We start from the raw sequence: 27,814 nt of genomic DNA, 5'->3' as shown, positions 1-27,814 counted from the left end.
AAATGAATTGTCTTGTTCTGTTTCCTAAAATTGCTGATTATATTAGCTGATGTTTGTCGAGATAAGTAGGTGTATGCGTATATACTATTTAACCTCCAGCTGTGGCTAAGCTAATGTTTGCAAGTGTATAGGCCTGTCACGATAATCAATAAATCAATGAACCGTATAATAAATATAGATTTGATCATTTTGCCGGGGTCGATATATTGACGAGTGCATGCATGTTTGCATTTGTGTGGGGGAGTGTTTTCCCAGCACTCTGCTCAATCTTGGCGGAATGTCATTGGTTCATTTTTTTTCATTTTCAATTTTGTGACTAGAAAGAAATAGGCTGTAGGCCAATTAAAAAATTAGCTGTGTGCCACAAATGGTCCTCCGGGCACACTTTAGACACCACTGCCAAAATACAGTAGAAGCCGTACTTCGCAGCATACGTGCTTACGAGCGCCCCCCCCCCTCCCCCCATTTCCCAATGTCTGTCCTGCTTACTGGGCAAATCTGCCATTTAGTGGCTTTCAGCTGTGACTTGCTGACCAGCTGCTGACTTGTTGTGTTTTCACCCCCGCCATCCCATTTTGGGTTTGACTGGTGATTACGTTGCTAAAGAGGCGGACAATGCCAGAGAGCTTTACGTGTTACCAGTGTGGTCGGCCACAAAGAATAGCACGCCGCCATTGATTGAAACATCGGCCTGCTTTACAGTGAGGGGACGCTTGGTGAAGAGAAGCAATACAGCAGTGTATGACAGAGGTGTGTCTGCAAGTACAATGTGATTATTTAACATAAATTATGTTATTATCCCTCAAGGGAAAATTGCTCAAAGTCCAAAAGGTTAAACATAAATTGATGGGGCAAAAAGGCACACCATGGAATGTCCAACAGAAAGGGAACTTCCAAAACTTGGCAGGGGGAGAGGCCAAAGTCCACTGAGTAGTAGGGAAAGCAGTTCAAAATGGGTTGTACCAACTACAATAAAAAATTGTATGAATGAGAAGTTGGAGATGCAACAGCGCTGGTGGCAAACATTGAACTTCTACAGCAAAGGGGAGCCCCAGGATTTTTTTCCAAGAGCCCCAACAGACTCTTGAATTGCCTGGTGTATCGTGAGACCATTCATGTACCGTGGGATTGTGCATGATTGCCTACATTCTTCTCAAACCTAAATGCACTCCCTGTAACACACATCAAGTCAAACTGGTACCTCTGAGCATGTTATATAATCAATTACGCCACCTCTACTGTCATTTTTTTCTCCTCAACACACATTTTTTTAAACTAGCAACAATTTGACACACAATCCCCGTTAACCTTGCTTACACTGTGACAGTAACCACATCAAAGTAAAATACTACTACTGTACTAGAGTTCTCCGGGCGTGCGCGCGCACGTGTTGCTGCGTTGTGGACACGTGCAGGGGAGAGTATAGCGGGCGTTCGTCGACACCTCCTTTTACTGTATAAGCAGCTATACTCCCTGCATTGTTTATAAAGTAAACGACAAAATTGAGTATTTCTCGGTGTAATTGGGCTCATTTGTGTGTTTTGGGTGGGCGTTTCATGAGTTATAACGACGCGATGAGAGTTTAAAAACGAAAGTTTTCAAGCTGTTGATGTTGCAATTCATGACGTACAACTATCTTTTTGAAGTTACTTTGATTGCCGCTTACATGCATGTATTTGTGTTGGTAGTTTGTCAGTGGTTACTCAGTCAGACGTATATTGTCAAGTAACACTTAAAGCAAACATAAAAGCAATACATTTTCGTAATAGAACGCTCGCATTGTCGTTTTTACCCGAAGGCCATGAACGCAGCATTATTGTGACGTGACCCAGACGCGCGCTCCCGTCTGTACGTGGCTGCCCCCCACCCCAGCGTACGTGCGCGCCCCTCGTATCGCGTGGTGGCGAGCGACCATATTGCTGCTACTGGCTGAGTAAGGGTTGTTGTCCTGTGTAGGCCACTGTGGACGCGGATCTTTACATTTTTTTTATGTTTTAACCGAGTGTGAACCACTCTGCGTCTTAGACTGAAGACATTTTGGTCTAAGAGCGACAGAGGAGCGGCGCACTCCCACCGAGCAACTTCACGTTTCCCTAAGAGCCAATTCCGTCCGGGGAGGGGAGGAGGAGGATTGGTAATCCCGAAGTGGGGGGGGGAAGAAAGACGGCGGTTGGAAATGGCCACTCAGGTGGAGGCTCTCCTGCCGGGCAACCCGCTTATTAAGGCGGAAGAACGCGGCGAAGTGATTCGCGGCGAGCCTGAGGAGGACGGTGTGGTGACCGAGCGGGGTGCCGTCGAGCTGGAACGAGGTAGCGCCGGGTGTGAGGAGAACCACGATCCGGAGGCGGGCGAGGGGGGATCTGACAGCGAGGCCAAGCCGGGCGAGGAGGGTGTTGAAAGCAGGAAGGAGTTTACCGAGGCCCCCCCGCCCAAGGTGAACCCCTGGACGAGGAAGATGAACGCGGTGACCCTGGTCAGCGTGAACGGACAAGCACATCACGGTGCGTCCCCCATCCTTCCTCAATTCCCTCCTGTAATGTATGTTGTACGTCATTCTTGTGTCCGCGGGTTCGGTCACCCAGCAGCTGTCAGGTGGGCCAGGTAGCTTTTAAAATGTCAACCCCCGTCTGGGCTGTTGCCCCCCACAGCTAGCATGCTGGATATATTTGGAACACCGCTCAAGGCTATTCCGGGAATCCAGGTTGGCTAAAGTACAGATATGGGTGTCTCGTTGCACAAGAAAGGATCACACCCTGTTTGGAAAGTCGCAAGCATTAAATGCAACTTTTGCAGCTACATGACATTTACAACTAATGAGGAAAAGTAGTGTGGCGTGTGTGCATGTTGCCGTGTGTTCACATTAAAGTGAAACGATCAAGGGTTGCAGACGTCAGGAGACTTTTACAGTGTATCCCATTTTAGGGTTTATCATGACCAAACATTCTGCAAACAGACCTTTACACCTGAGCGTTGACACTCCTCCTACTCCTCATTTTCTGCTTACACGTGCGTGTTTCACACTATTTTGCATTTAAAAAATATTCGCTCAAACGACAGTGGAGACACCCACCCACCCATCGTGTCGTCTCTTAAAGACCTGAGTTGAAAAAGCCAGGACTGGAAGGCTAACTGCTCTAGCCGGATAGCAAGCTAACATGCTAACAATAGCTAACGCCTTTTCGGCCTAGTGCTTCGCCCGGCCCTTTTCATTGGCACATGCAAGCTTAAGCCAAACCGCTGCTACCCCATGCAGGCACTTTGTAGTTAATGTCAACACCCGTCGGTTCCAGAAGCGTTAGCTTGACTGAGAGACGTATCATCTGGCATTTTAGTTCAAGCGTCTTAAAAACGAGCAGGGTTGTTTGAGACGTCACGTGTTCACTCCACGTGTTGCCCGAGAGAACGGCATGGCATGCTAGCATGTAAAGCTAGCCGGCTAGTTCAACACGATTAAAAAAACACTCCCATGTTGTTACTCTGTGCCACTGATTGTATCTGCTGTGTGCTTAGCCGGTTGTCATGCCGCCTTTGTGTTGTGCACGGTCGCCGCTGCTAAGGGTAACGAGTTAGCAGTAAAAGCTAGGTAGTCTCTGTGCAAGTCATCGTGGTTTCTACATTAGAAAATTGGATGAGGGCAAATACAACAGACAATATGGTGTCATTATAAACGACGCGAAATCTTTGCTGATGAGGTAATTGCGTTTTAAAATAAACTGGGTATGGAGACTGATGGCCACAATGTAAAGACAACGCGTCTCAGTCATATTTTACTGCATGTATTTACATTTTATAGCTGGCTTATGGCAGCAGATTGTACACTGAAATACAAATGATGCTGAATTGATCCAACATTAACAAGTAAACCTGCCATTTTCTTTACTGACTTAGCGACTGGTGAGCTGGAATCTATCCAGCTGACTGGCAGGGCACATGGACAAACATTAACACTCACAGGCAAACATATGTACCAAAGATTCCCAAAGTGGGGTGCGCCAATTGTATTGGGGCGACTTGAATAAAAATTGAAAACAATTGGCGCCTAACACTCATAGTTACAGGTGTGACAGAACCGCAAGGAGAATGGGGCAGAAAGGACACGGGGTATGAAATTGCCCATTGCTCTGTGTGCATCTTGTGGACAAATAAGTCATTTTGATTATGTTGTGCATTAACCCTGAACTCACGAGCATTGATTTAAAAAGCTCAGTTCACATTAGAGGCGTCAGTGCATTGCATCATCGTGTATCCACCAGCTTTCTTGCCTCTATGATCATTTTACATTTCGGTTACATTTAGGTGACGTTGGGTCCTATGCTAGCGTGACACATGATTGTGTAATTAACTTAAGATATTGGATATTAACAATATCTAAGGTTGTTGATATTGAGCGCCATGCCTCTTTGTGTGTTGTCCTTTTTAAAAATGGTGTTTTGTGTCAAATGAAAGTAAAAATTTTACACATCAAAGGTTAATCGTTTGTCATCCATCGTCTTCATTGCAGTGAGCACTGGTTACATAACGCATGGTCTTTTATGCTTTTATTTTGTTAAAAAGTGAGAGTTTATTTTGACACCAGAAGCTTTTGTTGGTGTTTCCCCTACTAAAGACATCAAAAATTGACTTGAAGTCTATCTTTTGCGTCACGTAAAAACACGTGTCAGATGCACGTGCGAATTGCCAGACCGATTAAAATAAAAGCGATTTGAAAGCGTATGACGCGCTGCTACGCCCGCATGAAGTTAAACACCTGGTGCCATTTTGAATATTTAATTTATATTGGTGTTCCAGTCCCCACATGGTACTGCGGCGATAACCTTTGTTGAGGGTGTTAAACTTTCCCCTTCAATTTGGTATTAAACTAAACCATTAAACCATAGCCATCGTGATTGGACAAAAAGGGCAAAGTATGCATTTTTGACCTAGAATCACTATAATTATTTTGACTATTTCAAGTTAATTAAGATTAAAAAAGGTTTTTTGTTTTTTTAAGTGGGCAGGAGTAGGGGGTACCTGGCTTCAGGTCATATGTCTGAGGGGATACACGACTGTAAAATGTTTGGGAACTGTACCGTGACACAGCCGTTCGGGCACATTGAGGGGGGAACTACTGCTGTAGCTACGCAGCCCAATATCTTCACCACACGTCTGCATGGTGATGTTGCGTTTTCTTCTTCATGCGAGTGGCGGGAGTTAAGTGGCAATCAACTTTGACGCGCATTACCGCACCTAGCATGTTGGTGTTTGGCCCTCTGTTACGAATGTGATACTCCAACTGGATTGGCTTGATCTCACGATCTTCAAAATACAGTGGATTAGCAGCCTATCCTGAATATCGTACTCCCTCCTTGTTAGTTGGGTTGCTATGGTATGCTGTGATGCCTTCGGTCATGTTAAACATTCGTTTTTATGCTTTAAATTTGTATAAACTCTATTGACGGTATGTGTCAGGTTAAAAAATCCACCCATAATCACTTGAATTAGGTAATAGTGATATCAATTCATTTGGAATACACCACATATTCCCACAACAATCTGCATTTACATTGGATAATTGGCCATGTGACACGTGTGCATGTCATTTTTATGGACTCTATGGGAAAGATGGAAAAAAAACATGAAAAGCAAATATTGTCGGGTAACTAGATGGGGTGGGGGGCACAGCGGAAACCCGCTGCTTGTTGAAAAAAGCCATACATTCTAATTTCCATGTATGCAATAAAACCACAAACATCACAAGATTTGTTACTAAGCTGGCAACACTGATCCATCCTGCTTTTTCTTCTCTGGCTGACTAGGTAATAAAGATGTCAGAATTCCAGTGTTTGCAAAACCATCTTACCGTCAGTGTGATTGGTGGATCATTTTGAAGTGTTGTTGTTGTGGAGACCGCTGGAGAGCCAAAGAAGACACTAAAATTGCACATTTTTAAAACCTCTAAAAATGAGTTTGGGAGTGTAGTCTGTGTGTAGCGTGTAGTATTTGCAAAAGGTTGAATTTCTTATCACTAGTGTGTACTCTGTGTGTCCTTGGAAGGAATCCAGTCATGGATAAGAGCAGTCTGAAAAGTGGAAATGTATTTCAACATCCCAGGTGGTTTGTTTTAGGGTGACGGTTTCATCTTATTCTTATATGTATTGATGTGGAAACTGTAAAAAAAAAAAAAACTTGAAATGAGTCAAAGTTGCTTGTTGTGAAAATACAACCCATAGTTGAGGGGCTGTTCACGGCCATTACTTGTCAAATAAACCCAAAATATATAGGTTACTATTATTATTTTTTTAAAGCTCCACAACAAGCACGCACCCTTGGGCAAATTCTTTTACTCTGAGATGAGCAAACTTTTTCTAAAGTCAGTTGCAGTCCCACGTTGTGTCCTTACGCTGAGGGAATTTCATTTTCATTGTTTTCATCTGCGTCATCTCTACGATGCCAAAACTGGGAATTCACTGGGAATGTTGTCACAGTTCACATGATGTTGATATGCCAAAAGCAGCCGGCATAGTTGCAACTAATAACTCACTGCTGTAGTGTTTTGTTGATTCCTTTACCCTTCCATATGCCTTCCATACAGTTAGTTTGACACTGCTGACATTCCTTCCATTTTCAGTGAAGCCCAGTGTCAATGAATGGAATGCTGTTAAGCTAGCAAGCAGCATGATCAACACTTAACTGTAGCTCAGTTTGTCTCAATTGTCAAATATGTCAATGTTTACTTTTCATACATGTCACATTATGGTCTCCTCATGCATTGTCGAACCCATTGGTGATAGTGGACAATTTGGAAGTCCAAGTAGCCCAAACAGAAGCTGTAGTAATTCCACACTTGATCAAACTTACTTAAGATGTGTCAGACGTTGCTTCCAAATGCGATCTCAACTTCCGCTTCACTCATCTATGTCACTACTTTTTGAAGTTGCACTCTCGACATCATGGGAATGTAGTTTTTCGCCATAAATTAGCGGTAAGAGAAGGAAAGTAGGTGCTTATACACAGAAATGTATTTCTCTGTATCTGCACATTTTCTTGTAAGACTTTTACCAAAAAGCCAAATTTCAAATCAGTATGATGATGATGTATGGGGGAGTGGTATGTTTCTACACTGATCCCATGTAAATAGATATTAGCTCAGTTTACTTTTATTGTGAGTAAATGAAATACATGGGAGTAAGATACAACTCAAGGTACTTTTTAAAAATAAAGTGCTCTGAGCTTTACAGAAAAAGTTAATGGAAGATTAAGGCTTTCTCTCCAAGTGTCTAGTGGACGACACCCAACTGTCAAGATGATGTGCATGATTGGGTCCACGGCACGAGATTGTCACAATTTTTATTACAATTCAGCTACCCAGGCAGTTTCTGGTGGAAATGCTGGAGCGTCTTTCAAATTACCAGGAAATCGGAAAAGTCCTGAAAAAGTCAATGCAGAGGCAAACATGTACAAATTAGCGTGGACACATTGAATGCCTCCTCTCGACCATTGGCCTTTTAATGTTGAGTCTTTTTCTTTTTGTTGCAACTGTGAATAGACCCGTCACCCCCACTGTTTTCATCAGACAAACCTGGGGGTTGTCGATGGTGATCTTTTTACGACGTGTCATAAACCTGGAAGTGTTGCAGAGGCTTGACTGAACCAAATGACTAGCTGGTTTGTTCGCTGATCGGGGTGCATGGAAATTAGAGATTGGCCCGTATAGGACCTCCTGTGTTGTCATGTACATGCATAGATGACTTGGATGCAACCCATTAACCCATCGTGGTCACACAAATTATGTGATCTATGAAAACACAACCTGGTGTGAGATTGTGCGCTTACGCACTTTTGGGAGACATGGCAAAACGTCTCAATCATATGTTTGAAATATACTTGTGTGGAAACCAAAGATTTATCCATCATTGCATGAAAACATCATGCCATTATTGACTTAAAACATTTTTGGACAGTGTTGCTTTTGTGCATCACACTGACTTATCAATTGTTATTAATACATCATAAACATCATTCCGCATTAGTGTATCTGGACTAAAAAGATACATGGAAAAACACAGCACAGTTCTTGAATATTTCATCATTTTCTATCATCATAAGAACATTGTATTTGAGCAGTCAGCAGGGCAGTTGTCTTATTCATTGTGTTGAGGTTAATACAGTTTATACATGCAAAACAGGCTGTTACCACCTGGAGCGTTCTGCCATGCGCAGTATTAACCAGTTTTGGTCCATGTGGCCTCCACGGTGCAAAGACGCTCTTTATTTTTAGAAGCTTTTTGTGAAATATGAGCTGGTAAGAATTGTAGATTATAAAAATGACCAACCCAGCAGACAAGATTGTGTTTTGTCTCTCAATTAGACCTGGAAGATACCAATCATGTCATTACAGTGATGACTAACATAGCCAGCATGAAAGCTAAGTGAACCGCAAAAAATGTAATTTGTGGTCTAGACCACAGTCACAAATTTGAGCTATTTGGAAAAAAATAAAATAAAATTGCAACATTTACATATATATGCCCAAAATGTTTCTGGGTCATTTTTGTATTTGGGTCAATGCATTGTTTAATAATGTCTGCATGGTCTTCCTTGCACTTTGAAAATATAACTGGACTCCACCTCAGTATGCACACCCGACACACCCACCATCAGCTGTTTTGAGATGAGCTCTTGTCTTTTAAGTGATCCAGTTCGAACCGCTTTATCTGCCCCGGGGCCGCGTCTGCACTGTGTGATAGTGCTTGACAGGGTGTGGACCGTTCGCACTGACAACGCATCCAGTCGGTTGCTGTATCGATGTCGTCCAGCATCCAGGGCCCAAGACTTCCAAAAGGGTCATCATCGTTGTTTGTGCAGTAAAAACTTTCTTTACATAGCATTGCGCTGGGGGGTTGTTGTTTTGAACGACCTGTGGGCTGATTGGATTAGTGAGTCATTGTCAATAAGTAGAGTATAAGTGTGATGCTCCACAAACAGCATCAACGGCAACAGTTAGAGCTACAAACAGACGCATCTCCTTCCTTTTTGTCAATGTTTGTTCATGACACCAAAACACAATCTTGACATTTCTGCCATATTTTCTGTATTAGATGTCTGTTTGAATATTGAAATGTTTACCATTTTAAGTCATTTCCCGGGTCCATCCCACCCAGAAGTTCCTGTTTACTACAATGCATTCCCTGTTATGATACAGTTCTCTTAGTTTCTGTTCTAATATATATTTTGTCAACACTTGTGTTGAAGGCTTTTGCCTCGTCAGATAATTGCCATTGGGACAAATGTTTCAATACTGCAGATGGAAATAAAACGCCCAAACCCCACAAGACGTTTGTGGAAAAAGCATGCCTAGGTGGCAGTAAGTCGATTCACATTTCTTCTGCTAATAAGCGCCATGGTGACTAGTGAATGTTATTGTTATATGAATATCACAACACACACTACAAATTCATTCATGGCTGTTGGCACCTGATTGCTAGTGTCGCTCACAAGTGTTCTGCAATTGAATTGTTAGTAAAAGGTGTCTTGCTGTCAGTCAATCTGCAGACTGCAATTTGCAGTCGATCTGTCAGTTTCAGTAAGTAAATCATTTTTTTAAACTACTTCTATTCTAGGAATCTTAGAATAATAAAATAACAGCCCTAAATCTAGGGCTCAATAAGTAGCTATCAAAAAATGATGACAGAAATGACATGTGAATAATTCCCTGGTCTACATATAGCGCATGGCAGGAGGAGCGATCACATTAATCATGCAAATGTGTGTTTTTTCTCTACAACTGGTGAGGAGTGATGGCATTACGGTCATCCTATGGCCCATTACCTTGATCACCTACCACACCCTCCAAAGCTGCCTACCTAGAGCGCACACTGCTGTGGAAGACATCGCCCAGATAGCCAGTGATAACAGCTGGGAAAACAACAAAATGTATGCTTAAAGGGATTGTATGCTGCAGGGTTCCCCAGCTGCCCCCCAGAGGGGGCCAACATGTGAATGCCCTGCTTTGGGCGTAAGTATGCCCCTTTTACACATGCACATGCATTAGTTATGTTTGCTGGTTAATGATAGTGATTTGGCAAAGTTGACCCGTCCAGGGTGTACCCTGTCTGTCGCCCAAAGTCAGCTGGGATTAGCTCTAGCGAGGACAAGCGGCATAGAAAATGAATGGCTAGCTACTCCTGTTGAATGTATAGCGTGTCGGAACAACATGAAGGTAAATTGTTGGTCGCCACGCATGAAGAGTTTGTCACAGCCAAAACAACAACAACAATGACTGACCTCAGCACTGTTGTTTGTGCTTATATTGCCCTCTCCAACAAAGTGCGTGTTTGCTACATGTTGTCGAGAGAGCTTGAAACTGTACTGTGGTGAGCTGAACTGGGCTGTACCCCCTGTTGTATCAGTATAAGCTGGGGAGGGGACTGGGCTGCTTTCCCAGCAGTGCCACTGTGTTTATCTAAGCCCGTAAAGGCGACGTGGCACAAGCGATACCCATGTGAACCTTTGCTGACGTCTGTGCCGCCGGCAATGTCTCCAACTTCCTGTTAAGAGACGTTTGATATAGACGATGAATTTAATATCGGCAAACAGCAGGAGACACAGCAGTTGAATTGAACTGGCGGGGGTTGAGGCTAACAAATGTTAATGGTTGCCTCTGGCAGACCACAACTGGCTTGTCCTGCCCTGCGAAGACAGACTGAGTGAGTTAAAGCACAGAGGGAGAGGAAGGCAAGATGAGGATGACGATGGAGCGAGGCCACACATGTTTCTTTTTTCCTTTTTTTTTTGATGAATAATAGCTGAATGATTTCTTCGAATGAAAAGTCACATGTTGGTACAGTCAATAGACACAACATGAGATTATAGTATTATAAGTTGTATCTTTTTTTAGTTTTTTTTTTTTGTCCTGTCCAGCCATTGGGGCCGATAGTATTATTGATCTCAATGCCCTTACATACTAAACAGACTTGGTCTGCCAGGGAAAAGTGTAAACTACACCTTCCTTGTTATATGGGGTATTATTTGGCTTTATCTGTTTTCGTTATGCAAATTTAGAGTGTCCGTAGCAGGAGGGGATAGAAAAGAAGAAAAACAAAAGTTTTAATTCACTAAATAAGCTAACATAACATCAATCCGCTGTGGGTCAATACTTGCTAAGCAATTAAATGTATTCCAATGATCTATTACAAACTACATTGCCGTCTTCAAATATGTTTTTGTTTTGATTACACGATGTAGCAAAATACATGGACTGCACAGAAGACAAAAGTGATGGATCACACAGAGACCTCTGTGTTTTCCGGTTTACAGAGAAGCATAACAGTAACGGCGGCTCATCAAGGGTGACATTTGGTATTTCTGGTTCTAACATCAAAACATAAATGTTCCAACTTACTGTAGCACGTTTGCAGCATGCGAAGGTCACCAAACAACCTTATTAAAAAGGCAAGGTACATGTTTATTGGTTCTGAAATGTTTATTTAGTTAAATTGTTTTAGTTTACATTTTTGCAAATGGTGGTTGCTGCAGAAAGGTTGTTTTATTTTATTAATTTATGGTTTTGTGAGGTTTTCCCCCCAACAAAAGTAGGTAAAATGTTCAGTTGTCCATTTGTTTGTAATGTGTAGTTTTTTTCATAGTTTTCTGTGTGTAAAACTGTCTATAAAATGTGTTTGGGTGTCTGGAATGGATTAATTGGGTTTACATTATTTTCTATGGGGAAATTTAGCTTTGTTAGCTTTTCAGCATTACTCAACTTTTTTTCCCTTATGGACCTAGTAATAGCATTTTCCAAAATACATATTTGAACGATTTCCACATACGAGAACAGCGTCCATGTGGTGTTTTGCTCCAATTTTACATAACTTAGGGTTACAAATACGCAGGCAGGGCCAACAACAACCGAAGGGGACCTCACGTGAAACCCAGCAACATGACAGTAAACGTGGTACTTTAAAAATCATGTAATCATGTGCTACACAATACACAGGTAGTTGGATGTTTTTGTTTGCAGGTGTCATTTTTGGGGGGGATTTGGGCCATTTCTAGATTTTCTGTGTGTATTTTTTTCATCTGTAGAATAGCCAAAAAAAGCCTTAAAACACAATGAGAAAATTGCACTTAGGCTTGGCCAGAGGGGTTCCAATCTGTACATGAAGTGGCTACGTGTTGCAGGTAAATGGCAAGCTAAAGTTACTAAATTATACCTCCTCAATGTTCACAGCACTGCCCTTAGCTTACCTGAACTAACCCGGATCTCCCGCCTCACTAACCCCATTTCATTGCATCTCATTGTAATGGCATGGCTTAACAATAACAGGAACATGATGTGAGAAAGCAAGTTTCACTGATGTTGAAGCAGGGCGGACACGTAGAAATAAGCATTTTATGAGCAAATCTTATTTTAAACCCAGTGATGCTTTTCATGTGAAATTCTAGCAGCGACCCAAATGAGTTATGTGCATAATAGCCAAACAAGTTTATTTGCAGGGTTTATGAAAAGACGATTCCAGCGTTTCTAAGCTGAGACCTATGGGGGTTTGGTGAGACAAAGCTCATGTTTGTTAGGCGCCTGTGGAATGTGCATTTGTTGTCAGTGTGGCCAGGATTTAATGCTTTTGGTGTGGATATTAGGTACTGACGTCACATTTTTCCAGCAGTGTCGCCCCATGGCTTTGTACGTCCAATGCAGCAGTGGCTTGGCACTTGACGTTTTAGGACTCTGATGTTTTGGTGTTGTAACTTTGGGATACGTTTACATTTAAAAAAACAATACAGGTTATACTGACGTGATGGAGCATCGTGTTTGTGTTTTGATGGCAAGTCACTTGTGGTCCTGTCCTGTCCAAATCCACAAATCATGCGTTGCTCTGCCCAAAGAGTTTGTCAAATGTCCTGACCCATTTGACCTTAAAGTTGCCGTCATCTGATCTCTAAGTGCCGATTGAATGGGGTCATCACTGCTCCCCTGAATGCCCAGGTCCTGTCCACATGGGAACGTTCATTCATACTGTGGACTATTTACCATTAGGAAATGGTTGCATCCAGACTGAACGGATCACTGACTGAAAACGATGTAATACACAAGGCACACATACGTGTGGCGCTGTGATAGACACACAGACACAAAAACGTGACACGCCAAACAATGGAAGAAGGTGTGTGCATATGTCTGTCGTCTTCCGCTTTCCAAGGCTCAATTATTCTGCTCTTTGAAATGCTGAGTCATTGAGCATTGTGTTAAATACAGCTTGTGGAGTCTCCAGTGGTGTTTTCTCTAAGACCTGAGTCATGATGACAATGTATTAAAAAAAAGAAATCCTGCTTCCTTAGTCTTATCAAGGTTAGGTCTTAGGAATTCCCATGATGGATTATAGCCTCTAAAGGCTGAATTATGCTACAGCAAAGTCACAACACCACCCCTCTGACGTTGGTTTGCTCTGTTCATAGCACGGCCTGGGGTGAAAACTTGATGTGCAATTTTCCACCAAAACACCAGGGGTAGTGTTTTCCTGTGAACGCAATCACAACTCTTCTTTGTGACTAGCTATTCAGCTTGGGGTGTGATAGTAAACAATGGTGACTGAAGCGACATCCACATAAAACAATCTAGGGCTCTCCCGATACAACTTTTCACTTCCGATTTCGATACTGGGTGGCTATATGTAACGATTCATGGCAGGGAACCATGGCTCAGTAAAAGCTGCCACCCATTGGAATTTTTTTTTTTTACATGAGGGGACATATTATGCCTTTTCCACTTTTCTGACCTTTTTTTAAATGTAATTGTGTATTCTCCTGTTAAACTATGCAAAAGTTTCACATAATGAGGTTTGCGCATTTGGAAGTGAGCCCTGAAAGAAGTTTGGGAATGTGCATTTGCATTCATGGTCAATGGTTTGATGTTTATATACTGGATGAAATGAACCCAGTGAGAAATTCATTATAAAGTTTATATAATTGAAATGAAACAAGCAAACGTGACAGAATCTGCATCAGGATTGTTGAAATTCAAAAGATGCCCAACACTAGTTGTATGTTTTTTTGCTAATGGATCCATGAAACAAGTGTTCCTGTTTTTATCACCTGCTTTCTGATCTTCATGCATGTGTTTTCTTTTAACAGAGTCTACTGGTCCCGCCAAGGTGGTGAGAGCAGGCAACCCACCTAAACCCAGACGTGGAGGAAAGGTAAAGTTCTGCGTTTGTGAATTTACCTCCACTTTCACTTTCAAGAAGTCTCACTCTATTGTTTGTTCAGGTTGGGGACTTTGGCGACGCCAATAGCTGGCCCACCCCAGGGGAGATTGCAACTAAAGACATGCAGGTAGGTGTTTTTGTTTTGATGTTAGCCTAGTCCATGAGACATGGTGGATGTGAGTCTGTCCACTGTCTGATGGACATTTGTTGCTGTTAAAGGTCATATGGGGGTGTCAGCCATGATACAGTTGATTCCTGAGAGCAACTCTGTGGTAGATTGGCGAGCTCAAAGAGAAATTTCCATTGGACCAGTTAATCTAGTAGACCTTAAAGGAAAAGTGCACTACATTGGAATCAACCACAATCCTTAGGTGAAACATGAGAACACGTCTTTCCCTTTTCTGTGTTCTCAAGAGAGAAAAACCGTTTACATGGTGGAGCTAACGATGCACGTCATGGGACGCACCTATTTAGACTATCAAGCCCTCTGAAAAAAAAAACATTTTATTGTTTCATATACATGCTGCGACTGTACAGCAACAAGTACATACATTTTTTAAAACGTTACCGGAACATCTTTTCCTGGGTGTATTAATTTCGGATCTCTTCCATCAACAGCAGAAGCATTTTACTAATCATGGCAGACTGTTTTGAGAGCCACCGCTGACGACTACTTTTGGACAAATGATACATGAGGTGGTGTACAGTGTTACCATCGATGATCAGGCTTTGTGTGTATGGCGTGGAGGACATGTTTCACATAAGTATTGTAGGTGATCACCCCCTCCTCAAAAATTGCAGTTTCACTTTTAAACTGGGGAATAACCTGCTGACATCTCATGAAGCTCTTGATCGCCCCCAGGTGGCGGTGTACGGTACAAGTTAATAAATCCCACTTGGTCTGAGCTCCATTAGACTTGGTCAGACCAGTCAGTCATTTTAGGCCATTCTCACCCACCGCTGGGTGTTTTGGTGTTCATTTGGTACAATTTAGAGGGAAATGAAATGAAATGTCACATTTTCTGTCTGGGGTGATCTTGAAGATGCTCTCTTTAGTAAAATAGTGAGCTGTTTTGTATCAAATGGATTGCTTTTAAAGTAGTTGATAGGGCCTCGGTATGCAGCTACACGCTCCTGTTTCAGAAGGAATTGAGGTAAAAGTGGTCCTCTCAACGCCAAACACCTGTTGCACAGTGCCTAGCGCATCTCTTTCAACTATACATCCCGGCATAGTGACCACCCCTCACCCTCAGAGCTGTCAGCTATTTCGGACCTCCCCGGCAGTGTGTGGCCCGCTAACCTCCCCTAATTTAGACACCCAGAACTGAGTGAAACACGCAAGAGCGTGCGCGTTGCTCAGCAGGAAAATGTGGGTCACTGTCATCAAGGGCCAGGAATAACTGGCACTGTAAGGGAAGTGGAGGGTGGACTTTGGATGGCCAATGCCTGGGAAGGGATGTCCTTTTAGGGATTCCCTCATAGTAATCCGCCCCTGGATCGCTGCTGCTGCTGCTATTCTTAGAGGGTCTGTACATCATGTCATATGAGGTGTGCATGCCGGTTGGTGATCTTGAGGTCTTGGAACAGTTGATATTGACTCGTGTTTAGCGTTACGACCATGTGGATGCAGGCGGCATGGTTTCATTGACTAGTTCTTTAGCTCAATATATGGTGCGTTTCTTTCACCACTGATGGTTTTGGGCATGTTAGCACTTGAATTAATTGCCTTTTATTCAGTTTCAGTAGCAATTGCAGAAAAAGTACCCAGAATCCCTCTCCTTTTGTTGACATCGCCACCATTCCACCGCATATTTCACTCTCCTTCAGTTATGCATATTCATTGCCTTGCACATATGTTTTCACAAGAGAAGATTGTAAGATTGAAGAGAAGTTTTATAGCCTTTTTACAATATTAAAAAACAAAAAATCTCAGTATGCGGCCATTGATGGAAAAACATTCCCATTTAACATGCAGGCTTTTAGTTTGTCATCTCATGTGTGCATCTGTGTACCATTAGCATGAAGCATGTGTGTTTGTGTCATCGTGGTCCATGTCATTGTCTCCTCTAAACCTGCTCTCCCCTCCCTCCCTCCCTCCCTCCCTCCTCTGTTCAGATCGAGGCAGTGACACGGACCGTGTCCTGCTCCCCGACTATCAGGCAGGTCAAAGACTCGTGGAGATCCACTGTAAGTTCAACCGGCAGCCCTGTAAATATGCTGGAATGCCTGCAACTTGCCTGCCTGTTGACAAATCCACCCGCTCTCGATGGATTATCATGCTGCTAATCGGCTCAGCATCAATCGGCACCCGCTGAAGAGTAGTTCATGAAAGGAAGATATCTATATTTTTCATAGTGTAGTTTAAGATATCATTTTGTGTCAGAACCTCATTCAAAAATGTAGCCAGAAAGGGATGTGAAGCACTACAATGAAATATATAGACTAATCAAACTATCTGAGCTATCTGTGGCTGACAGCAGGCTAAAATAAACAAAGATGGCAGCCAAACTTGCCAGAAAAGTCTCCTCAGTTTAAAAAGACATTGTTGATATTTACAGAAATATCTGTCATCACTGTACTACTTAAATATACTTAAGTCGAGAAATGTTGTTTTAATGTATTAATGAGGCATCTTTTAGCCATTAACCTTCCTCAAGCAGCTACCAGAAATTAGCCAAACAGCTACATAAATAAAATGTTCCCCTGTTTAAACAGGATGTAGCTGAGCAGTGTAATGCTTTATGTTACTTGGCAGAAGTCTAAGACTAGCTATAGCAATGTTGAAAACCCATGTTTTAGCGATGGAAAAATCTGATGGTGAGCGTTCTCAGGTAGATTACTTCATCTTCAATTTTGTATTACATTTATCTTGTGTTGGACCACATCAAGTTAATTCTTAAACTTAAAAGGTCTATGGAATGTTTTTTTCCCCCCAAGAAATACTACGTGTCATGTTTGCATTGTGTGTGGGGGGGTGAGGGGGTGGATACACAGCATGGTGCACTGCAGTGTGAGGCATATGACACTTGACTTTGGAATCATCAAAAACATGAACAGTAAATCGCTACAGATTTTCACAGCATAACTTATATATATATATATATATATATTTATTTTTAGTACAGTTGTCAGTGGGTCAATCACAGCTTTTGTCTTGACTCACTGTTGAAGCAATGGGGACCAAAGGCGCTATTTTTCTGGTAGAACATCTGCATCTCCGAGGTCTGCTAAAAACGTTAAACAGATTCCGTTTCCGTTGTGCCGTACGGCTGGCAGAGACGAAGCTGCTCCACAACAGAGCCGTGACCGATTAATTTTGAGTCTGGGGTGAGAGTTTGACTGCAGTTAGCTTCTGGCTGTTGACTGTGGAAGTCAGTTAGCCTAGTGAGCATGCGTTAGCAGTGCTGAGTCATCTCCTGTATGTAGAGGGACAATATTACATTGCTACATTGTGCTTGGTAAAGGACAACATATCTGTTTTTAAACTTGTTTACTGAAATGTTCCACCTGCATTTGTCATCAAGTGGCACTTCCTCATGACTCTCATTACATCTTGGAACCACACATTCTCATAAGCCTGGACAGTTGCAGATAATGGATGACCTGTAATGGACACGTGCTGCTGCAAGAGGGATCTTTGATCTCAGATGTTTAGATTAGGGAATATGAGGCATGGGTGCCTGTTTCAGGTTGGGAAATGCTATGTATATGAATCTAAATGTTTTGCATGATTCCTGTGCAAATAACTGCGTTTTTGTGGTGGCGTTTGTGATGATGCGGCCTTGGGTCTTAATTATTTTGTACACTGAATGGATTCAACAAATATAATAACTGCTCATTTGATATATTTGCAGTACAAGCTAACGTTTACTGACTAGCATGCATTCTGTGTCTCCCCCCAGGCTCACAAGAGGATGTCCACCAGGAAGGAGATAAAGGAGAAGAGGGAGAGCGACGAGGAGAGCAAGGAGAACCTGAAAACTAAGTCGGACGACTCGGGAGAGGAGAAGAACGGCGACGACGACTCACAGAAGAATGGGCAGAAGAAGAAAGGTGAATGTTATGGCAATATTTGTGTGGCAGTGCGGCAGGTTGTATTGTATCGTCACGGTGGTTATTATGAACTCAAATAAGACACCTGATGAAAGACTCCATGACGTAAGCAATAAAACACGGCCTGTTGTCGCCTGACCTTTGCCTCACGGGTCACTGAGCTTCACAACAAGACTTTTCGTTATTTTTTCCCTCCCTCTTACAATTGGAGGGAATCTGTTGTTCAAAATAAATGTGTTAAATTTAGTAAATGTGGAACAATCAAAGTGACTGTGACTGCCCCTGTCACCCCAAACAGGAAACAAACAAAAGTGGGTTCCCCTTATGATTGAAGTCAAGTCTGAGGGCCCCAGGGAGCGCTCAGCCTCCCGTAACAACAGCAGGCCTAATGAAAATCCTCGCCTGGCTCCCAACGCCAGGAACGACCTCCGTGGTAAGCGGGTCGTCTTAAGGATGTAAAAATACGCACAGCTGTACTTTCTATATTGTTGGACTAATGTCTTACTCTTCTCGGCCTCTCTTGCAGACTGGCACAGTCAGAAGTACGAGCGGGAGTGGCGTGACGACCACGATGAGGTGTCTAGTGTAAAGAGCGAGGGAGCGCCATTTCGCGGAGGCTTCAGGGGTCGTGGACGCGGCAGAGGAAGGGGCCGGGGTCGAGGCCGGGGCAGAGGCAAGTTACATTACAGAAGCACTCTAAACTATATTTACAGTTGCACCCTGGACTGGTGGCCAGCCAATCCCAGGGCACATATAGACAAACAACCATTCACACTCACATTCATACCTATGGACAATTTGGAGTCACCAATTAACCTAGCATGTTTTTGGAATGTGGGAGGAAACCGGAGTACCCGGAGAAAACCCACGCATGCACAGGGAGAACATGAAAACTCCAGAGATGGCTGAGGGGTCTCTTAGCTGTGAGGCCTGTGTGCTAACCACTCAACCACCTTGCAGCCCCAGAAACCAATAATTCAATGTAGTTGAATTAACAAAGGAAGATGTGATGATATGGATGATATGGAGCCAATTCCCATACAATACCTGCACTCATTCCTGGAGTCAAACTCTGCTCCAATTTATACATTTGTATTCATGTATGCTAGTTAAAATGTTATCACGTGTTCAATGGGTTAAGAAAGTTAATTTCAAAATAAAATGCCAATTTCACAAGAGGAAACCAATTATTTCAGCATGAAGGCAGACAAGATGAGCAGTGAGCCATAACAAGAGTCATGGAATGAGGAAGGTGGTTTAGTTGTGTCTGTGGCTCAAGAGAAGATAACAATTGATACCTTGATGATTTAATTGATTTTCCCCCCACAAATATACATTTAACCAGATGCATATGTCTCTCTTCCTGTCTTCTCAGGCCACTACGACTACCACCAAGCTTACAAGGCCTATGACATGAAAGACGGACCTTATGGGCAGAAGTTCGGCAACTCTGTAACTTACTACTACGACAACATGAGCAGCAGTGACCTGTACTCTGTGGACCAGGACCTACTCAAGGACTACATCAAGAGGCAGATGTGAGTAGGACCAGTGAAACAGTTACTTGCTTTCATTACATGCTGCAGAAGTGATGAGCTATTCATGTCTCTTCTCTGAGGAAAAATAAATTGACAATGAGGAGAACTTGTTCCTTTCTGACCTCAGCATGACAATGAAAAGCTGTTTTACTTTTGTTTGGAGAACAAGCAGCATATCTCTAGTGTCGCAACAAATGCATTGTCTCTTCCCACAGTGAGTACTACTTCAGCCTGGACAACCTGGAACGGGACTTCTTCCTGCGGAGGAAGATGGATGACGAAGGCTTCCTGCCTGTCGGACTCATCGCCAGCTTTCACAGAGTGCAGGCCCTCACCACCGATGTCAACCTCATTCTGGAAGTATGTGCACTTTTATTAACATATAAGGCCTAAAATCACCCAAAAACCTAAATCATCAGGATAGATTTTTTTGGGTCTATTATGTGTGAAAGAACCCTTACAACGCTTAGAATTTCCCTCTTTTATTGTGGTGAATTGGTTCCTTGATTAATTCCTTCAATTTGTATTTTTAGTTCATTTACCCATTTTTATGCCATTTTATGCTTAGTTTAGGCAGGAAATATGTAACATTGGCTGGCTTCAATAAGCTAATTTTTGGACCAATAGACCGTATTCAACCATGAAACAGCATGAACTGGTAATTATGATAATATATATGGAGTCAAGCAACGAAATTTGAACATTAATGTGGCGCGAAACGACTAATTAACAAAGAAACCTCTGTACAAATTTTGCAAACAAAAAGTCCCGAGCGTTAATATGTATGTTTTTATATCATTGGTGGAATTGTCTTTAAATAGCTATTGTGCTTTTTCCACTTTTCTGACCTATAAATGTAGTTATAATGTTGTTTTCTCATGTTAAACAATAAGTTTGCACATTTGGAAGTGAACTCTGAAAGAAGTTTGGGATGGCTCAAGTCTTGGAAAAACTGCGCCTTTGTGATGTCACAGAGGGGCGGACTTCCTTTATATGATTCATAGTTAGGAGGCGCTTTGGGCGTGTGACCAATCACAGCGGGGTGAGTCGAATAAATTAAAAGAAGCACAAAATCAAAGGAAATCCAGATGGAATAGGTGCAGATTATGCAAAATCTAAAAGGTTTTCTGTGCTGGTTATTGTGTGTAGTTGCTCTACAGGAGGCCACAACTGAATACAAAGGGTGGAAAAATGAGCATAATGGGTCCCCTCTAAACACTAAAGATGTGCATCATTAGATAACCTGGAGATATTAGATAATCATCTGGACAAGACTGCTTAACTCCAATGGCGCTTTCGTCCTCTCTTCCCGTCAGGCTCTGAAGGACAGCAAGGTCGTGGAAATAATGGATATGAAGATCCGTCGCAAGGTGGAGCCGGAGAAGTGGCCTCTCCCGGGCCTGACGGTACCCAACCACACCGACTTTTCCCAACTCATAAACTGCCCGGAGTTTGTCCCCAGGCAGATCACAGAGGAGTCCAGAGGTGAGTGTAACTTAGGATAAGCTATTGCTTTGTAAACATCTGCGTAAATATGTATGGAGGTTTAACAGCGTAACTTAAATAGTTGTGAATGGATTTGGATGAAATTAAATATAGCGTCACTCAGACAGACATGTTTTATTCTAACCACTAGTAAAACGTCTGTTGCCCTCTGTCGTCCGCAGGTTCTTCCAGGGCCTCGACGCCCGTGAAGCCCCCTCCCAAACATGAATCTGACACGCCTTCCAACCTTAAGACGATGCCTAAGGGCCTCTCTGCCAGCCTCCCAGACTTGGACTCAGAGTCCTGGATTGAGGTCAAGAAGAGGCCCAGACCCTCACCTGCCAGACCCAAGGTCAGCGCAGAGAACGTGACAATAACGAGAAGCGTAGCGCATTCACACCATATTCACTCATGCATGTCATCATTAGACGTGCAAGCAAACATTAGTGCTGTACTTTGGATTGTACTGTCAGCTCACCGTCATTCTCCATCATCTTGCTCCTCCTGCTCGATCACGGCCATGCATTAACGCAGACGCCCTCCATGCAGCAGCAGAAGGAAAAGGACGACTTGAACCGCTCACCGCTACCTCATTCTGGCACCTCCCCTTCTCCCGCCACCCCTGGAAATAAGGTAAAGAAAAAGATGAATACTATGTTCACTGGATAGGTCAATTCAGATTTTTTTCTTTTGCTCATATGTGACCTGTATTTATTTATTGTATTTTTTTAAGTCAGTGCGAACACTACAATTTTTTTTCTTATGTGACTCGTGTGTATCCCATCTACTGCAGTCTGAACAGTCAGGTTGCATATATCCAACCTATATGTCCTCAAAGGCATGGTTTACTCTGCAAGACTTGGATAAAGTTACTTTCCAATGTATCCTTGTCAGACAAACATTATTTTTAAAAAGTGTCAGTTGTAGTGCCTCCTGCTACCCACACACTCCTTGAAACAGACGCACAGTCGCAGCAAGTTGTACACAAACTGCCACAGCCAAAATTCCTGCCCTCTTCTCTCCTGTGTTGAAGCATTTGGTTAAGAAAATGTTGATAGAAGATCCTTGAAATGTACACCAACGCATTAAGGAGAGCATACACTAACAAACTTTACTTCCATGAGCACATGTTATTTGTGTGAGACGTGGTACTTTTGCGCATGCATGTCACTCCAAGGTGCTTCGCTTTCACAACCATCCAAAAAATGTATTTAAAAATCTTTATCGGGCATCGAACCATGCAGTGTGAACACACAGCAAAAATGACTTGCGTTGTCTGATCAGGACGGCGGTGAGCAGGACGAGCCTGAGGAGCTTGACTTCATGTTCGACGAGGAGATGGAGCAGATGGACGGACGGCGCAACACATTCACCGACTGGTCCGACGAGGACACGGATGGCGAGATCGATGACCACGACGTTAACAAGATCCTGATCGTGACCCAGACGCCTCCCTACCTGAGGAAGCACCCAGGGGGTGACCGCACGGGGCACCACACGTCACGCGCCAAGCTCACCAGCGAATTGGCCAAGGTGATCAACGATGGCCTCTTCTACTACGAGCAGGACCTGTGGGACGACACGTACGAGCCAGAGTACGCCACCATCAAGGTGAGGCTATTTGAACAAAGCCCATCATCTTGGCTGTGATGTCATGACGAGAACACCTTCCAGGAATCAGACTCAAACAAATGCAGCTATGAAATCACAGCAAAGCCAAGAAAGTAACATTCACAACAGTAACACACTGTGTTACTGATGAACCTATACTGTGCTTTGATGACTATGATAGGAAATGCGTGATACACACAAGTATGTCAGTAATTGACACTGATTGAAGTACAAGAGCAGTGAACAGCGATTGCGGCTACTGGGCTGGCTACTCAGGAAAAATACTTACTGACAACTTGGAACACATTTGGAAAGGAAATGTTTGACTTATTTGCGTCAACAAATGTACAGAAGAATTGGCATTGTTGCATCTATTAAGTGAGTCTGGAGAAAATATGACATTTCAAAGTGTCAAATCCATAGGAACCCTGATATCAAAATAACATTATTTTAATCATTTTACAATTTTTGTAATTTTTTTTTTACATGTATATTGGGCACTAAATGCCTAATTCAAGAAGGCCGTAACCCGCATGATGCATTGATAGGCCTCACGATTGGTCATCGGTGAGAAAAATAATGTACTTCTGGAAAAAGAACACAAAAGAACAGGTAAAACTGTACTTCTACCAAGTTCCATCTTTGATGCATTCAAGTTCACCCTCTGAACAAAGCAAAGCAAAGCCAAGTCAAGGTAGCTTCTGACCGCTTCCACTTTGACACAGAGTTATTCTCCTTCGGTTTGAGTCGTTTCTGGATGCAGGAACGCAACGCAGAACAGAGAGTTTTGTTTTTAGAGCTCCCAATTGTTCCTTTGTGAGGCCTTCACGCGCTCACCAGCGCTCATCCAGTGCCGTGTGGAAAGAGGTTTGTTTTTTTTGAGTAAATAAAGCCCACATGCACGGCCGAGACCTGAGCAGACGGGAGCTGAGGGGGGAGGCAAAGATGGACATTCACAGACCTGAAGGCGTTTGTGGTGAAGAGTCAAGTGTAAGTTGTTGTTGACTGGTAACTCTGATATGGCGGTGTTTGGGCGTGAGGCTTGTTTTTAGGATGCAACGGCTATTGTTTTTGAAGTGACGTCCTCATGGAAGGTTCAGGTTTGTGTGTTGATGCCACCCCACCCAGTCGGCGCTTTTAGTAAGCACTAGGAGCGCTGAGGCGTCAACATGAAGGTGAAGCGAGTGTTTCTGGCAGCCATGTTTTTTTGCTGCCTCTCTATCTCCAGACTTCTGCAGATCAGGTTGGTGAAGGTTGTCTTCATAGACCAGGTTAAGCTTTTTCTTATTGTTCCTGTACACTGCCACTGGATAACTGCTACTAAAATATGGTATACTATTGAAGATTATGTCGTTCGCTGTCTTTTATCCACTACAGTGTTATTTGGAACATCTGATGTGTTTTCTAACAGGAATTGGGACAAAAATAGTATGTCATTCCTGATCATTTTTTTTGCTTGAACTTCAACCAAACAACCAAATGTGTGTTTACTACAGGTGGGCAGCAGGTGGCAGTAATGCGCAATACAGCAAATACCAACTGCCAAAAAGGATAACATCGAAATGGGTGTTTCACATCCAATCAGATCGTGAACTATGGCATCGCTACTGTGAATAATAATACACGTAATATGGAAGACTTGTCTGTAAATATGTATTTTTTAATTATAAATATCAAAGGACAGCTGTACAACCCTAATGTAAATAGACAAATAGATAAGACAAAAGCAGTGAGCTGGCATTGTTCAACTCCAAGCTGCAGCTCTTAAAGAGAGTTTGGATGACGTCCCCACCAGAAGTGTAGTGCATCAACTGTGGCCCCCACTTTGTCCCCTGAGCCAAGTCCTGGTCGTTTTTGTGTGTGTGTGTGTGTGTGTGTTAAAGTATTTCCGGCTAGTTGGTAGGGTCACTCTCAAAACAATATTCGTTCCAAAGAGTCATGCATTTCCATCACAAAAACATGGCTCTCAAAAAAGCCAGAGCTCTCAATCGCTTGGCGTTATTTTCTCTCCATTTGTACCCCAGCGCACTGCCCCTTGTCCATTGTTGTGTATGTGTCCCACAGTGTTTACATGCTGTGACACAAGAGTTAGAGGTCATACAACGTTATTTAAAATAAATCTGAACTATCCCCTTAATGCTGCACTTGAGCCAATAAGGGACTTGACACTGAAGATAAGATCATCAAATGGTCTGTCAAGCAAATTGGACAGTCACAGGTGAGCTTGGGATCACTTTACACCAAGCAGCTGCAGGGAATGAGCTCACTAGGACCCTTTGCAGCCTTTGAACCACCTGTTGCAGTATTGCAATCGGGACAGAGACTGGTGGTCCCAAAATGCAGAACCAAGATAGAGAGTTTTATCCCAGCAGCAATTGTCCCGTCATCAATAAGGGCAATGGACTCAAACCTTCTAATCTTTTATCTTGATGCATTTTTCTGTACATATAGTGTTGTATGATGCCTCTCTTGCACTAGACACTAATTTACATACGGTATTTAAAAAGAAAAATCATTTCTGAATGTACCGTTTGTCTCATTTAATGTGCAGCAAGAGGTGGAGAACTTCAAGAAGGTTCATCTGATCAGCCGCGAAGAGTTTGACTGCCTGACCCCTGAGCCCCCTGTCGACCCAAACCAGGAAGTGCCCCCCGGCCCCCCACAACCCCAACAGAGTAAGGATACGCACACCTCAGTAAACTGTTTTATGTTGACTGTTTTGAAGGCATGAAGGCTATCAGGACAGGAAGTGCTGATCTTTTCACTTGTGTCCTCAGTTCCTACAGACGCTTTGGCAAACAAACTCTTTGGCGCCCCAGAGCCTTCGTCGATAGCGCGATCGCTCCCGACAACTGTACCTGACTCACCCAACTACCGCAATGCCCGCACGCCCCGCACCCCACGCACACCTCACCGGAAGGACCCCACCATGACACCTCGCTTTTACCCAGTGGTCAAGGAGAGCCGGCCCGTCGACGCCAAGGTAAAACATCAGCTCCAGGTTAAGGCAGACAGTTTGACACATTTTTTGTTGTTGTTGAATTCCAGACGCCGAGGAAAAGGAAGACCAGGCACAGCTCCAACCCACCCATGGAGTGTCACGTCGGGTGGGTGATGGATTCCAGAGAGCATCGTTCCCGCACTGCCTCAGTCAGGTGAGACCCACCTCTTCTGTGGACCTAACTGTGTTCTCGTCAACACTACACAACCTAGTAACGGTCTGTTCCTCACCTCTTCTTCCCCCACTAGTTCCAACGCCAGCCCCTCAGAGGGCACACCTGCCTTGAGTAACGTGGGCTGCACTCCGCAGTCCCTCCCCAAGTTCCAGCATCCATCCCATGAGCTACTGAAGGAGAATGGCTTCACGCAACACGTCTACCACAAGTACCGCCGACGCTGCCTAAACGGTACACACACACACACACACACACACACACGTTGGGTACTACATACTGGAATTGCTGAACTTAACACCTCTTCAAAGGTGGTCAGCATCCAGCAGCTTTATCTACTTGTGCATACGCTTATACTTATTGTGTATACCTATTGTTATGTAATTACGTAAATAAGTATGAGGTCAAATTAATGCATATTATCATGCTTTGCAAATCATTAATAAAGTGTAAATAATGACAAGCTGGACTTTTCTAAACAATTTCAGAGCGAAAGCGGCTTGGAATCGGGCAGTCCCAGGAGATGAACACACTGTTCCGCTTTTGGTCGTTCTTCCTACGTGATCACTTCAACAGGAAGATGTATGAGGAATTCCGGCAGCTTGTGGTAGAGGACGGGAAAGAAGGATACAGGTGGATACAGCCAGGAACATTCAACATTTATACAGCTAGGAGTTAAAATGCACAGAAACTGATTTTCTGTCTCCCAGGTATGGGTTGGAGTGCCTGTTCAGGTACTACAGCTACGGTTTGGAGAAGAAATTCAGGCCCGAGATATTCAAGGACTTCCAGGAGGAGACCATGAAGGACTACGAGGCTGGTATGTCAAGGCTGGAAGCTTAGCTTTATGAGTAGATGACCGATGTTCCAATTTACAGGTCAGCTGTATGGACTGGAGAAGTTCTGGGCCTTCCTCAAATATTCCAAAACCAAGACCTTAGAGATCGACCCTAGGCTGCAAGAGTATCTGAGCAAGTTTAAACGCCTGGAGGACTTCAGGATTGACGTGAGTAGAAAGGGACATCAGTGCTGTAAGGCATGAGATGGGGTGGCGTTGGCCAGTTGTGTGATGTTCAACGTTGAAAGCCCCTGTTCTGGATCCAAATCACTGATCAAGCTGGCATGGTTCTAAAACGACCTTCTCTGTAGCCGCCAATGGAGGAAGGAGGCCGCAGGAGACACCCGTCCAGCGGAGACGGCCGCCGTCGCCACCCCTCCCATCCCTCGAGCCGCCCCCAGAGCCAGAGCAGTTCCAGCCCCACAGCCACCGGCCCTACCCCCACCGCCGCCAAGGATGATGCCAAAACCGACTTCGCACCAGGTGGCAAGACACTAAAGTAGAAGACACCAGCCCACATGGATTAACTCGTATGTTACTGGTTCTCAAGGGAGGGTTCCACCTCGCTTCTTCACAAAGCCCACCCACCCACCCAATTCTTTTTTTTGTTCTTAAAAGGCTTGAGGAATGAGTAAAATAACCAAGATGGCGTGCTTGATGAATGTGTTTTGGAGCTGACTGTCTTAATGAGGCAAGATGAATGACACGTGTCAAACACATTTTTTTGCAAACCATCGCCAGTCCACCAGGTGGAAGCTGTTACGGTTATTTTATTTTTTTTTTTTAATTATTCTGTGGCAAGAATCCCCTTACTCCGATCTCAAGATTTTTCTTTTTTGTGGTGTGGCAGCATCGGAGACCTGGGAATAGTTTTGCTGGCATCCAACCGGACCAAAGCGGTTTGAACCGAGTGACTGCAGACCCCCAATATTT

The 27,814-nt window shown here is 43.5% G+C and overlaps 1 protein-coding gene across 3 annotated transcripts; it reads left to right on the top strand.

The window, feature by feature from the left end:
• The first annotated feature begins 1,879 nt into the window (after nt 1-1,879).
• Nucleotides 1,880-27,447, top strand: larp1 (La ribonucleoprotein 1, translational regulator). 3 transcript variants are annotated; one of them, XM_058086447.2, is made up of 21 exons: nt 1,880-2,501; nt 14,110-14,174; nt 14,245-14,310; nt 16,299-16,370; nt 18,086-18,236; nt 18,535-18,669; nt 18,763-18,909; nt 19,612-19,774; nt 19,990-20,134; nt 21,091-21,259; nt 21,442-21,611; nt 21,809-21,892; nt 22,544-22,870; nt 25,422-25,545; nt 25,648-25,853; nt 25,919-26,025; nt 26,120-26,277; nt 26,532-26,676; nt 26,754-26,863; nt 26,922-27,049; nt 27,193-27,447. In XM_058086447.2, the coding sequence occupies exons 1-21, from the start codon at nt 2,177-2,179 to the stop codon at nt 27,382-27,384; spliced, it is 3,189 nt and encodes a 1,062-aa protein (XP_057942430.2). In that variant the 5' UTR covers nt 1,880-2,176; the 3' UTR covers nt 27,385-27,447. The 3 variants fall into 3 exon arrangements, with proteins under 3 accessions (XP_057942430.2, XP_057942429.2, XP_057942431.2); XM_058086446.2 differs by having other exon boundaries at nt 21,794-21,892; XM_058086448.2 differs by lacking the exon at nt 16,299-16,370 and having other exon boundaries at nt 21,794-21,892.
• Nucleotides 27,448-27,814: the final 367 nt, after the last annotated feature.

This window comes from Doryrhamphus excisus, linkage group LG21 (genome assembly GCF_037039965.1).
Source record: "Doryrhamphus excisus strain RoL-2023G ecotype Guam linkage group LG21, RoL_Dexc_Guam_v1.1, whole genome shotgun sequence".
Lineage (NCBI taxonomy): Eukaryota > Metazoa > Chordata > Actinopteri > Syngnathiformes > Syngnathidae > Doryrhamphus > Doryrhamphus excisus.
This window is presented reverse-complemented; position numbering and strand designations above follow the sequence as displayed.